General features: G+C 56.2%; 1 protein-coding gene across 1 annotated transcript in view; it reads right to left on the bottom strand.

The window, feature by feature from the left end:
• Positions 1 to 5,210: 5,210 nt before the first annotated feature.
• LOC122385166 (probable E3 ubiquitin-protein ligase HERC1) overlaps positions 5,211 to 14,098 on the bottom strand; it is a 56,780-nt gene continuing 47,892 nt past the window's right edge. Inside the window, exons 74-85 of the mRNA XM_043373242.1 lie at positions 13,682 to 13,840; positions 11,662 to 11,850; positions 11,008 to 11,238; positions 10,588 to 10,707; positions 10,121 to 10,261; positions 9,529 to 9,736; positions 9,037 to 9,227; positions 8,485 to 8,637; positions 7,571 to 7,704; positions 6,583 to 6,736; positions 6,264 to 6,350; positions 5,211 to 6,019 (exon numbers count right to left, since the gene is read on the bottom strand). Of these exons, the coding sequence (XP_043229177.1) occupies positions 5,900 to 6,019; positions 6,264 to 6,350; positions 6,583 to 6,736; positions 7,571 to 7,704; positions 8,485 to 8,637; positions 9,037 to 9,227; positions 9,529 to 9,736; positions 10,121 to 10,261; positions 10,588 to 10,707; positions 11,008 to 11,238; positions 11,662 to 11,850; positions 13,682 to 13,840 (1,887 nt within the window). The 3' untranslated portion in view covers positions 5,211 to 5,899. The remainder of the gene's footprint in view (positions 6,020 to 6,263; positions 6,351 to 6,582; positions 6,737 to 7,570; positions 7,705 to 8,484; positions 8,638 to 9,036; positions 9,228 to 9,528; positions 9,737 to 10,120; positions 10,262 to 10,587; positions 10,708 to 11,007; positions 11,239 to 11,661; positions 11,851 to 13,681; positions 13,841 to 14,098) is intronic.

Here is a 14,098-nt window from a genome sequence, read left to right as displayed (position 1 = left end):
CGGAGGATGTGATCCATGAACCGTTGGAAGGTCTGAGCGCAGTTCCGGAGACCGTACGGCATGCGGAGGAACTCGAAGGCGCCGAAGGGCGTTGTGATCGCTGTCTTGGCGATGTCTTCTGGGGCCATCGGTATCTGGTTGAAGGCCCTGACGAGGTCGAGCCGAGAGTAGATCGATGTCCCAGCGAGGCAGGCAGTGAAGTCATGGAGATGTGGTAGTGGGTACCGGTCAGGCACTGTGATGCGGTTCAGTGCACGGTAATCTCCACAGGGTCTCCAATCTCCAGACGACTTGGGCACCATGTGCAGCGGTGATGCATACCGACTGCTGCTGGGTCGGATGACTCCGAGACTGAGGAGGCGCTGGAACTCTGCCTTGGCAGTGGCGAGTCGAGCTGGATCCAGACGGCGTGGGCGGTAGAAGACTGGAGGGCCGGTAGTCTCGATGTGATGTCGGACTGAGTGCTGTGGCTCCGGATGATGTGACGGCTGGGTGAGGCTGGGGAATTCTCGAAGGAGGTTAAGGAATGCTGGGTTGTCGGTTCTGACGACGGCTGTCAGTCCGGTGGATGGCACTGAAGAGTGGGAAGCAGGTGAAGACAACTCAGTTAGGTGGTCGATGAGACGGCCTCTCTTGGTGTCGACGAGGAGATCATACGAGGAGAGGAAGTCGGCTCCTAGGAGAGGATGGGAGACGTCCGCGATGATGAAGATCCAGTTGAAATCTCTTCTGAGGCCGAGAGAAAGCGTGAGCATGCGCTGACCATAGGTCTGGATGCTGCTGTTGTTGGCTGCTTGCAGATCCAGTCCGTTGGTTCCGCGAGCACGATCGGTGGGTGTCGCTGGAAGAACACTGTACTCGGCTCCAGTGTCGATGAGGAAGGTGATACCAGTGTTGTTGTCCTTGAGTCTCAGAAGGCCGCTGGCTGGAGGGACGTCAGGGTTGAGCAGGGCAGGTGCAGACGTCTGTGTCACCTGTCCTACTGCTGGTTTCCCGAGGTCTGAGTTGCGGTTGCAGACCACGAGCACGGTGACTGACATGAGCGCGCGTTGGTACCGAACTTGTGGTGGTACCAGCAGAAGGAAGCACCAGCGCCGGTAGACGTGTTGGTTGCAGGGCTGGGTGACCGGGCAGCAGCAGAAAGGTCGCGTGGTGGACGGTGGCGAGCGCGGCCGGGGGCACGGGATGCAGACCTCTCTCGGCGGCGCGTCTCGTCCACCAGTGCAGTGTGGCGACTGATGTTGTGATGGCCGTGATACCAGTCAGCAGCTGGCTCATCAGGTCTTGGAGGTGGAAGGGTCCTGCAGGAGCAGCAGGTGAGGCTGCAGCAGGCGCAGAAGTCGATACCGCGGCGAGAAGGCCTGAGGTAGGTGCAGCGACGTCCGACTGCTGCGGAAGCTCCAGGAGTCGGTCGGCAGTGCTAGCGATGGTCGCAAGGTCCGTCCCAGGCGGCAGGCACTGGAGGAAGGGCTGAGTCCGAGGCGGAAGAGCATTGAGGAAGATCTGACGGATGAGCGGGGAATCTTGTGAGCCTTCAGCTTCAGCAAGGTCCAGGAGATGCCGAAGGAATTGGGAAGGACGCCTGTCACCGAGTTGTTGGCCAGAGAGCAGGCAGCGAAGACGCTGTTCGACTGATTTGCCGAACCGCTGACGGATGGCGTCGGAAAGGATGGTGTAAGGTCGGTCTAGAGGAGGGTTGCGGAGGATGTCGGTGAAGTCGCGCAGGAGGTAGCCAGGAAGGAGAGTAGCGGCGATCCGGAAGCGGCTGAGCTCATCGTCCACAGCTGCCTGAGAGAAGAAGAGGTCCAGCTGGACGAGCCAGATCACGGGGTCCTCCTCGAAGAAGCGCGGCGGCGCCACGTGGCTGCGTGGCGCGGTCGCCATGCGGAGGTAGTCCGGTTGGGCGGCACCGGCAGCAGCAGCAGCGGCACCGGAGGCAGCAGCAGCGGCATGCGAGGCGGCGGCGGCGGCTGCACCGGCGCCGGCAGGCTGGGTCTTCTGGTCCATGGCTGCCGAGAGCAATGGTCGGGAAGATCGGTGGCGGCGACGGCGACACGGCGATCGGCAGGTGCCGCGGTGCAGCTGCAGAGGTAGTCGGACGGTAGGGTGAGCCGATGAAGTGGCTGGACCGTAGTGCAGCAGTAGTAGTCGGCGTTATCCAGTTTCACACAGCACAAGAGAAGGATCCTCGTGGAGACACACCATCCGCCACTTCCTTCCTACACAAAGAGAGCTGGAGGAGATAGCTCAGGGTGCAGGCCAGTGTCGGTGTGACTGGGAACACGAGGGGATAGCGATCCCATATTGCGTAGAACGCGGGGTCACCAATCTGGCTGGTGTAGCCAGTAGAAACAATGTAACATACAGATATATCTTGTATTTCGCCACAAAATCGAGACATATATAGTTTTACATACGAACTTAGTTATATAGTATTGCACACATGTTGGCGAGAACATCGAATGTAATAAACGAATACATATGGTTTTTAATATACACATAGCCAATACAACTGACCAAACAATACAGCAATTTAAGCGAACGGAACGTTAAAAGGGGGGCGCACAACTTAATCGAAGGCTTTAGCAATTTAGAGACTGGTAAAAGCGACACCTATGAGAAAAACTATAACTAGCGGTTCACAGCATCTAGCGGTGACCGGTGGAAGTAAACGCGCCTAGCGGTGACCGGCGGTACATGCAGGGGCTACACAATTACTTTAGGATCGTGAATGTTCTCGTTTGCTCCATGTCATAATCACCCGGTTTCGTCTTATTCGTCGCGTAGAAAATAAGCTGCGTCGAAGTGCCAATGTGTCGCATTTGTACTGTGCAGGTGATGTGTCATCACATCACCTGCATAGCCCCGCTAATTCCATCCCGCTCGGCGCCACCCTCCCTCGTTCGCATTTCACATGTCACGTGCTCCTCCATCTGCCAGTGAGCACCCAGCGACCTTTGATTCGTGGGTGCACTTACCCCTTATCAAAGTTTCACATGACGCTTGCCAGAGTGGCGGGCTGAGCTCTGTGAGCTGCTACCCCGGCAGCCGGCCATCTGTTTCGGTCTGGGCGGAGTCTGGGCTGCCTCGGCCAGGCAGTAAGATGCTGCCGGCCGGCGGGGTCCTCGGGGATCTGCCATCTCTCCGGAGATGAGCTGTGTAACATATGACCGTGCGGGCAGGAATGAACGTCCGCCCAGCTCCCGCGACTTACATCAGGTGCTGCAGATTCCTGCCCGCACCCCGGACCTGGCTGCAACTCAGTCTGACCCCTATATACCGGCCACCAATAAGGCCGGGTGAACGCCAGCGGATTCGCCACCGTTCGGCAGTCGCCGGCTCAGGCGACGTGCCTCGTATTTTTCACTTTACGACTCCTCTTTTCTATAGCATCTGGGAACCAATCACATATAAGCTCTTGTCTGGTACCAATATCAAAATGTGGGCTGACTGAAACGGGCAGATGAACAGAGAGGCGGGATAGATGAGAAAATAAAACGGAGAGATGGTCCAGCCCGACGGCCGAAATGGAATTGGGGCCACAATATGAACAATATATCTCTTGGAATCGCAGTAGGGAAACCGATATTGAAATGTAGATGTGGGAACAATATCGGGCTGACATAGGGATGCCACCGCTCTGAGTGAAAATGAATACAGAGCACGCCGACAAGCTCGGAACATGCAAGAACATTCGCTAACTTATCTTACTGAAAGTTGGAGCTGGCGCGTTTAGCTGCATCCGACCGGACGCGACTTAACCCAAGCTTTCATATTCACATCGAGCTTTAGGTACCCGTCGTGAAGACTACATACAATGCATGTAGTTAGGTACGGATAAAGAAGAGGGACTATGCACAGAAGGTAAGAGTTTATGGAGAATGGGCGGAGGCTGATGGCTGACTGCGAGGGAATTGTACGGCTCTGTCAATCGTTCAGCGTCCGATAACGATTATTATTTATTACCAACCAATCACCGCGAGGATCCGCACCACTCAGTCCGTTGATTACCTCTCAGCTGAATCACCGTGTCCTCCACTAACTCTGTGTATTTGTGCCGCAGGTGATGAAGGTGGATAAGCCGACGGACGGCCTTCCCACGGCTCAGACGTGCTTCTTCCAGCTCCGTCTGCCCCAGTACTCCAGCCAGGTGAGTCGCCTATAAACCGCCACTTCACATTACCTCTAACCCAGAGCGTCGGCGTTCGAGATGTCAGTCACGATTTCGAAGCGAGCATGATCACTGATCAGCCAGTACCCGTTTGCCGTATGAAACTCTGAAGTCTGAACGATCTCCATCGCGCTGACATTTGACTCGACCCGTCAGAGGGTCTCCGGATCCACTCAGCCGGTGAGCGTTGTTAAAATGGGGAACTCCCACCTTACCCTCCGACTGTGTCCCGTGAGGACTCTCTCGGTGGCTGCCCAGCACAGCCGCCGGACCGGAGAACAGTCGTTTGATCGTTGTCCCCGTCACCGGGGACAGAGTTGCGAAACTCGATCAGGTGCCCCAATAGACATCCATTGCTGTTTCTGAATAGGATTGATTGCACATTGTGAACCTCGTTTCTCCAGTATTTGATTGGCTGTGCGGCTAACACCCTTTTGTACCAGATTCTCACGATAGCCAGGGCACAGGGGTGGTCAACTGTTAAGGCTGAAACAGACTCTTTCCGCGTTCAGGGAATCGCATGCGAGAGCCTATTCAAATACATTGTAATTCTTCTCGCATCAATCGCTTGCGGGAGGTGCGTGCGATTGATGCGAGCGTGCTTCCATGTATTTGAATAGGCTCTCGCATGCGATTTCCTGACTGCGGAAAGAGTCTGTTTCAGGCTTTAGACAAACGGTTAAGATAATGGACTTCTTCGGTATTCTTCTCCACATCCCCTTCTCAGTCCTGTATTTTATCCCCGTAACAACAAACTCGCTCAGCCCCGCCGCCCGCGCCGGTGCCCTCGTCTGCCCTCGTTTCTCCCCCTCCCCGCCACAGAGGCTGCTGGCTGACTGGCATCCCTACTAATGCGGTACGGTGGTAAACAATGCGCCCATGTCACGCTATGAACAACTGGGTCGCCCTTCCAGGCTCACGACCAACGACTCACATAATTAAGACGTTCTTCGTGTGCGATAACCGGCTGTTTTTGATCCACTCGTAGGGCAAACAGCCCTACTAAATACCATCCAAAATATAACTAAACAAAGGTAGCTATGAGTTTCAAAATATATTTTGGGAAATATCCCAAACATCTGCATGCACAGTCCCCAGATTCAGACAAGTAAAAATACGACATCGCTGGATTTGTAATACGCATCGCGTAAAGAAACAAATATCGTCGTAAGCTCGATTTACAGAGTCGGGACCACAGCGCTCCACACAATGAATTAAAAGTAATTAAAGCAAGTTGAAAGAGAACATGATTAAAACAGGCAGCAGCAACATAAAACACGGCATAACAACACTCACTTGGAACTTTGAGACAACAAAATGTACAATTTGTTAGCAACACCATCGCACTGAATAGGAACGAAGCCATCGCATCGATATCTCCAGCCGTCCATCTCTTTGTTCTACTTCGCTCCCCTCTACCTCCCCTTCATTCTCTCCCAGTACCAACCTGAGTATCGGATAGGGCCGAGTATTCTCTCTCCGCGGAACACAACACAGTTCGGTCAAAACTCCACAGCTCTTCGCTCTGCCACAGCGGATTTTGATTTGGGGACCCGACAGCCGTCCAAACAATCCACGGTAGTGGATATAGATTTCATACCGCCTATCGCGCAGCTTGGGTAAGTTCGTCTGTCTCACCAGCTGCCGTTGGAGGGAGAATCCGCGGTGCGATCTCAGAGTAGCCCGCGGTGCGGTTTCCGAAGAGCCCGCGGTGCGGTCTCCCTGTAGCTACATGATCTCGTCGTCTGAGACGGTGCCTCCGTCCGTGTTGCGCGCCAGCATGTAGCTGTCCATGTCGATGAAGCGGCAGTTGTTGATGGCGTACCGCAGACGGTCGGCCAGCATCTCCTGAGGTGAAAGGCGGAGGGTTGAAATACCAGCAAGACTGTCATACTTTGACGCAGTCTAGCCACAGTGGAAGGCTGGTGCAGGCAGAAGCTGTACGGAGGGAAGAATATGGGCGACAATGATATTGTCACCCGGCCGTTCCGACAATGAAATTGTCGGAACGGCCGAAGGATTGTGACACGAAGGTGGGAGCTAGTGAGAAGGACGTGTAACGGTCTGAAGTACAACGGTCAAAGACTCTCACCTGGCTGGAGTACTGGGGCAGACGCAGCTGGAAGAAGCACGTCTGAGCCGTGGGAAGGCCGTCCGTCGGCTTGTCCACCTTCATCACCTGCGGCAGAAATACACAGAGTTAATGGCGGACACGGTACTTCAGCCGAGAGGTAATCAACGGACTGAATGGTGCAAACCCTCGCGGTGATTGGTTGGTAATGACCTCAATTACCGAACGATCAGTCGCCATCACGACAAACAGCACTTAAATGGAACTTGGTCGACGTTACTAGTTGACAATTCAACCAGCTCAGCAACCCACAAGCCAATCAATCAGGAACCGCACTTACCTGGAACCTCTGGGACAGATCTGCCAGGTTAGCCGGCAGTCGGGACCGGCCTGAGACGAAGCGCATGAAGAGGACGCGCTCGGAGTCGGAGAAGCTGTCCAGGACGGCCCACAGCCACTGGGCCAGCGGGTGCTGCTCGTCCAGCTCACGGTACCTGAAATGGAACAACGCCGGAAGAGGTTATTTGACCGAGCGGGAACTGATTAAAATATCTGTGAACACCGGGGATGGTTTAGGTGCACCGGGGAGGAGTTATTAGGCACACTAGTAGGATAAGTTCAAAAGCGTATTGCCAGGATAATAAACCGGCGCATCGCGGAGATAAATAACCAAACGCCAAAGTTGTAAATTGACCACGCATCGCCGGGGTAAATTAACCGGCTCCCGTGACTGACAGGCAGGCGGGCCACCACCGAGGTAGAGTCCCACACAGATGGGTTAAATTGGCAGATTGCCACACTGCTGACAGCGGGTGTCGACCCGCTCGTCTTTATCAATTACCGGGACGAACTCTGTCGAAAATTCCCCACTCACTGTCACATGGTGACTGCGGTGGGCCGAAATTGCCGTCAGACTGTCAGTGGCAAGGCACAGGGGTGAGAGATGCCTCCGCTGCCTGGCTTAGCTCTCTCAGCTCTAGTGAGTTCCTACAACCGGCGTACTGCCGGCATAATTCGCCTCCGCACGTGTGGGTCTCTCTCTCTCTCTCTCTCTCTCTCTCTCTCTCTCTCTCTCTCTCTCTCTCTCTCTCTCTCTCTCTCTATCTCCTCTCTCTCTCCTCTCTCTCTCTCTCTCTCTCTCTCTCTCTCTCTCTCTCTCTCTCTCTCTCTCTCTCTCTCTAACTCTCATTCTTCTCTCACTCGTTCACTGATCCAGTGACTGGACCGAATAACTGTCTGACTGCCTTGCTCACTCACTGACTGACTGACTGACTCATTCACACACTCACTCGCCCGCGCACTTCCTCCTTCCTTCCCGTCCAGCTCACCTGACGATGGTTTTCAGCAGCGGTACGGAGATGGTTGGCAGACCGCAGACGAGCTGCTCCAGCTGCTGACCGGTGAGCAGGGAGAGCAGCGGCACCGGCACCATCCAGGACATACCCTCCCTCACCGCAGACACCTGGGGGTACAGGGTACGTCACAATTATACAGCGGCACCGGCACCATCCAGGACATACCCTCCCTCACCGCAGACACCTGAAGGGGTGCAGGGGTACGTCACAACACAGCGGCACCGGCACCATCCAGGACATACCCTCCCTCACCGCAGACACCTGAAGGGGTGCAGGGGTACGTCACCATACAGCGGCACCGGCACCATCCAGGACATACCCTCCCTCACCGCAGTCACCTGGGGGTACAGGGGGTACGTCACCATACAGAGGCACCGGCACCATCCAGGACATACCCTCCCTCACCGCAGACACCTGAAGGGTACAGGGGTACGTCACCATACAGCGGCACCGGCACCATCCAGGACATACCTATCCTCACCGCCGACACCTGGGGTTAAACACAGAGGATGTTACAACACGTTCGCATAAGACTAAACAAATCCATGGCACGATATTTCAAATTCACCATGGACATCTTTTTCCGAGATGTACGAGGTGACCGGTGCTATCGTCCTCTACTCTACTCTGTCCATTGTCACTTTGCGTCCGTCCGTCCACATGTCTATCTCTGTCTGTCTATCTGCCCATCTGTCTGTCTCTCCGCCGTCCGTCCGCCTGTCTGTCTGTCTCTCTGTATGCAGTCTCTATCTCTGTCCGTCCGTCCCTCCGTCGGTCCGTCCGTCCGTCCGTCCGTTGATACTTGAGTTGTCTACCTCCGTCCATCTCTGTTTCCGTTCATCTATGTCCGTCCGTCCGTCTGCCTTCTCTCAGCCCGCTCCACCCACCTGCAGGTCCATCTCGTGCAGTCTGTAGAGCACGGCGCGCCGGACGTACTCGCGCCGGGTGGCGGCCGTGACGCGCAGGGTGCGTCCGCCGGCCACCACCGGCACAAGACGGCCCGTGCACGACGGCGCCTCGAACGTCTCCACCGGTAATACCTGACGACGGGGGGGGGGGGGGGAGTCAGGGTTCGCAAGGTGGCCAGTGGCTAGTAGGGGAGAGTGGAGGGGTTGTGGCGTCCGCTGCTCAGTACTCTCACGTGCTACGAGATAACTGATATAATATATCAAATTTATAAAGTGCAAAATTGTCACATGCCATCTATCAAGGCCATTATGGTAATTTAAAAAACGACATTTTTGACAACATTATGGTCTTTGTGGCTATCTTACCTCCCTCCGGTATCTCGTCACTCAACTCCCAGACTCTCTCCTTTGTCTCCCGTTATCTCTCACGCTCTCCCTCCCTCACCCCATTGAGAGTCTCCTCCAGTATATCGTCGCTCATTTCTCGTACTTTCTCCTGTATCCCTCCCTCCCCCTCCCTCTCTCTCTCACCTCATTGAGCGTCTCCTCGGGTATGTCGTCGCTGAGCTCTCGCACGTAGCGCAGGCTCTGTGTGAACAGCGAGTCGGTCTCCTCCAGGTCGTCCAGACCCAGCGTCATGTTGGCCAGCAGCTTCCACACGAACGGCGCCAGCGGGATGGCCAGCGGCTTCTTGGTCCGGATCGCCACGCCCAGCAGGATGCCTGCAGGGGGAAGGTGGCTTGTTAGCGAGGTGAGGCATCAGTCAATACAGACACTTGTCAACAGAGTGGGAGGAGTCTTCGATCAATCACGGAAAGAAAACTTGCATCATCTAAAAGGTGGAAGCCAACGTTTAGTACAAACCAACCTTTGGTCTGTTGCCTAGAGCTGTCTCCATGCCAGCAAATATAAATTTTCCTCGCGTTAATCTTTCGGCCCAGTATCCCATCCCTATAAAGACATTATCCTCCCTTATCCCGCCACTCCTATCCCTTATCCCTCCCCTATCCCCTAGACACATACCGAGGAATTTGAAGAGGCTGAGCTGGTGTGACGCGGCCAGCTCGGGGTTGAGCAGGAACCGGTCGCGGTGACAGCCCGTGTCGGAGACGGCGTTGGGCGTGGGCACCAGCAGCGGCACGGCGCCGCCCGTCAGCTCCACGCACATCTCCGTGATGGTGTCGTCGAACACGCCGCCGGCGTCGTCGGCACCCTCGCCGATCAGCTTCACCTGCAGGACGGGGGGGGGGGGGGCAGGGGGTCAGCTGCGGCAATTGGAGAAACAGCAGCTCCACCTGCGAGGGGGCGAGCTATTTTTTATTTGGAAAGGGGTAAGGGCGGGGCGTAATCTGATGGAACCCGTTATTATTCGTGCTCCACTGACAATTCCAAGATCACAGAAAAAATCACACCGTTTTCAATCTTCATCTACTTGAAAACTCATAACTTGATGAATGAATGAGTGAACCTCCATAGCATCGCTTGTTAGGTAGTTATATTTGCACGGCGCCCCTCCCTCATAGCCACGTTCACACACGGTGACACCCCAGTCGCGACTGAGTCGCTCCTACTCTAACCACCCGTGCTACCTTCCCAGGCCCTGCACGGCACCTACCTTCCAGGCCCTGCTGGGGAGCCGCAGGTCGGCCGGTCTCAGCCGTACCACCTGTCGCGCTATCTGCAGGAAGATGGGCTTACAGGCGCGGCTGCGCACCGCCAAACGCTTCACCGTGATCTGAGGCCCGTAGTTCTTACCCTGCGAACGGGATATCGACGGTCAGGACATTTGGACAACTGTCAGAGCTGGGTGAGATGGTCGGGAAATGACAGCTGAAACATTGGCTTTGTGACTGAGCGAGAATGCAGAAACTAACCCATGCTAATGCTAATTTGTTGGAAGTAGCTGGTCGCAAAAGCTTTAACGAACTAGCAAGACTGATACAATTTACAACAGTCAATCACCCTGTAGGCAGCTCAGCAGTGTGTAGACCCGCAGGGTGGGACCGTACCTGGACCATGGTCCGCCCCAGGCTGCGGACCATGGGTAGCGTGTACGAGTAGAACCCCACTGATGAACCGTACCTGGACCATGGTCCGTCCCAGACTGCGGACCATGGGTAGCGTGTAGACGCGCGGCGCCAGCAGGGGCCTCAGTTCCGGGGAAGTGACGGCGGCCAGGCCGGGCGCCAGCTGCTCACTCGGCTGAAACACAACCGTGACACAGTTTACAGAGGAACAGTAACCCGAGGCGTGGTAAACTGCACAATGTACATCGGAGCACGTCGACATAGAGCGGCGACGTGGCGGACTGCCATTTGGAATGCAGACATAGAATGCAGACTACCTAATAGGATAAAAAAACGGGCACATATTCATCGAATGGTCAAAACGTTTATCATGCAGCTCAGAAATTAACCGAGCCGACAGTCCCCGTCTCCCATTCAGCCCTCGTTCCCGCTTCTGACACCCTCCCTCTCTCCCATCCGCAGCCCCTCTCCGCACCTGAGCGTTGGTGAGCGGCAGCAGTCTCCAACTGGCGTACACCAGGTCCGAGTAGCGGTGCAGCAGCAGCAGGCGGCGCCGGAGCGCGGCCGGCGCGCGCCCCTGCAGCCGGCTGTACTGCGGCGGCACCCGCGACGGCACGCCCAGACTGGGGCCGCATGAGACGCCCGGCGTGCGCGGACCGATCGGCGGCGACGTCCACGCCGCGCTGTGACACCGGCCGGCCGAGATCTGGGGAGGTGGCGGGGAGGGTCAGTAGAACGCGGGAGGGACGGGACCGGACGGGTTAGGGATATCTTTACTGATATAACAGTGGGCTAGTCCTGATTAGGAGGAAGTTCCATCCGTTGCGGCTCCAAAGCCAAGCCGGCATGGAATTGGGAGATCTCGGGCACCCCTAGCTCGGCACAAACCTCCACCTATGGGTTCACGTGAATCTCTGTAAAATCGACCGTAAGACGCTGTGAGAAGATGTGTGTCAGCATGGATGTGAGAGATGTGAGAGGACAGCATGAATTGAGAGCTCTCTGTGCCCACAGGCCCACAAATCAACCATTACGACACCAACAGGCATCACTCCTTCCCTCCCTACGCCCATTCAAAGCACTAGCTACCCATCCCCAGTTCGCCCCGTCCCTCCCCGTAATTACTGACCTGTCTGATGTGTTTCCCGGTGAGCGCGGCCACCAGCTGCGGCTCCCGGACGCCGGCCGTGTGCCCCAGCCCCAGCTGACCGTCGTTGTTTGTCCCCCAGGCGAACACGAGGCCGTCGGCGGTCAGTGCCAGGGTGTGCTCGGCGCCCACGGCCACCTCCACCACCGTCCGCTCACGGAGCGCGGGTACCTGGGGACAGGGGAGACCGGTGATGTGAGACGGACGACACCGACAAGCTAGCTTAGTCAGTGTCCGAGCACGGGCATCTGGAGAGATGGGAGGTGGAGATAGATTGGGCAGAGGGCTTTGATAAATACACATCTGTGATTGCCCGCCCACAAAAGTGGGCACCAGCTGCCGTGCGGGTATGAGTGTAGAGATCAGTGATAAATACACGCCCATGTTCGAGCGCTCACGGAGCGCGAGCGTTTGGTCCCGGTGGCCCGCCTCCGATCAGGCGGATGTCTGAGAAGGGGAGGGGGCGGCACTGAATGGTAGGCAGAAAAGAGTGCGGCATGCGGCTCTGAACGATGGGCCAGCTGAAGGCGTTCGGCAACGGTGAACGAGAGGGTACGGCACTAAACGGTAGTCGGAAAGGTGTGCGCCGCTGAGCCATCGACGGAAGGGTGCGGCACTTGACGCTCGACGTGCGACACTGAACGACAGCCGTAAGAGTGCGGCACTAAACGAAGCCAGGCGGGTGCAACACTAATATTAATGGGAAGGCTGCGTCACTGAACGAAGGACAACGACTAGGGTGCGGCACTACAGGAGGGGTGCGGCACTGAACGAACAACGCAAGGATACGGCACTCATTGTGAAAGGAAGGGTGCGACACTGAGCGATAGATGCAAGGGTGCGGCACTAATAGAAGCACAGTGCCGCACCCTACACTCTACGCTTAGTGTCGCACCCTTGCGTTTTACGTAATGCCAGGGTGCGGCACTGACCAAAAATGAGAAGGGTGCGACACTAAGCGCAAGGTGCAAGGATGCGGCACTGAACGTCCGCCAAAAGGGTGCGCCACTGAACGAACAACGCAAGGATACGGCACTAATTGTCAACGGAACGGTGCGGCACTAAATAAAGACCACAAGGGTGCGACACTGAGCGAAAGGTGCAAGGGTGCGGCACTAATAAAAGCACAGTGCCGCACCCTTTGGTCATACATTCAGTGCCGCACCCTTTCATTCTACGCTTAGTGTCGCACCCTAGAGTATTCCGTAACGTAGAGTTAGGGTGCGGCACTGATCAGGGATGAGAAGAGTGCGACACTAAGCATAAGTTGCAAGGGTGCGGCACTGAGCGCAAGGTGTAAGGGTGCGGCACTGAATGCGAACAGGTAGTGCCGCACCCTTCTAACTTACGGTCAGTGCCGCACCCCTCCAGCTTTATTTCAGTGCCGCGCCCCTCTAATTACCTTTAATGCCGCACCCTTCCAGCTATGGTTTAGTGCCGCACCCTTCCAGTTATCGCTTAGTGCCGCCTCCTTTAGACTATTGCTTAGTGCCGCACCCTTCCAACTACCATGCAGTCCCGAGCCCTTCCATCTGCCGTCCATGGTCTGACACGGAGATGAGGAGGAATGGGGCGGTGGGAGGGCACTGATCGGTAAACGGGGCCATGGTTCACGGCCTGACGCTATCGGATGCTGGCGTTTCGGTTACCATGGAAACGTAAGCAAACTTGACAATTTTGCTCACGTTTCCTCGGGAACCAAGGCGCCAATGCCTGGTAGCGTCGAGCCATAAAACAGGACCCAGAGGACTGGGGAGGAGGGGAGGGGACGGCAGACAGCAGGGGAGAGGACGGGACTCCACTATTCGGCAAACAGGTCTGGAGTGGAGGGGGAAGACACTGTTCGGTGGCTAAAGGTATGGAGAGCTGGAGGCTGCCCGGCACTGAACGAAAGGTCTGCGGGGAGGGGAAGGGGAGGCGCTATTCGTTAGGGGTAAGGGGAAGGGGACGGCACTGAACGGCAGACAGAGGTCTAACAGCCCTCTGTCCATATCCCGTTTACCTGCTGGGGCCGGGTGTGTCCCCGTATGCGTCCGTCGGGCTGTCCGATCAGTCTGTCGATGCCGCACGTGTAGAGGCTGCCGCAGTGGGTGAGGAACACAGAGAACTGGCTGCCACAGAGCACCTTCTTGACGCCCAGACCCGACATCGCCTCCACCACCTGACGACGGAACGACGGGATCACCACACTGACAGCGCGGGAGGGTAGGACGTGCGGACGGGAAAAGAGTGACGCATTCATCAGCAGTGGGTGGTAGTAATGGGTGTACGGTGGTCAATGGGACGGGCGCGGTATGGCGCTGCATTCAGCAATGGGGTAAGGCGTAAACATAACAGCTCGTTCTGTGGATACCATATGCAGCTGGGTTACACAAGTGCTATTATATATTCATAAAACGGCACACGGGCGTAGGAACGT

The sequence above is a fragment of the Amphibalanus amphitrite genome, unplaced genomic scaffold (assembly GCF_019059575.1).
Source record: "Amphibalanus amphitrite isolate SeventyFive unplaced genomic scaffold, NRLGWU_Aamphi_draft 000210F_arrow, whole genome shotgun sequence".
Lineage (NCBI taxonomy): Eukaryota > Metazoa > Arthropoda > Thecostraca > Balanomorpha > Balanidae > Amphibalanus > Amphibalanus amphitrite.
Note: the sequence above shows the minus strand (reverse complement) of the source record. Positions and strands in the feature narration are given on the sequence as shown.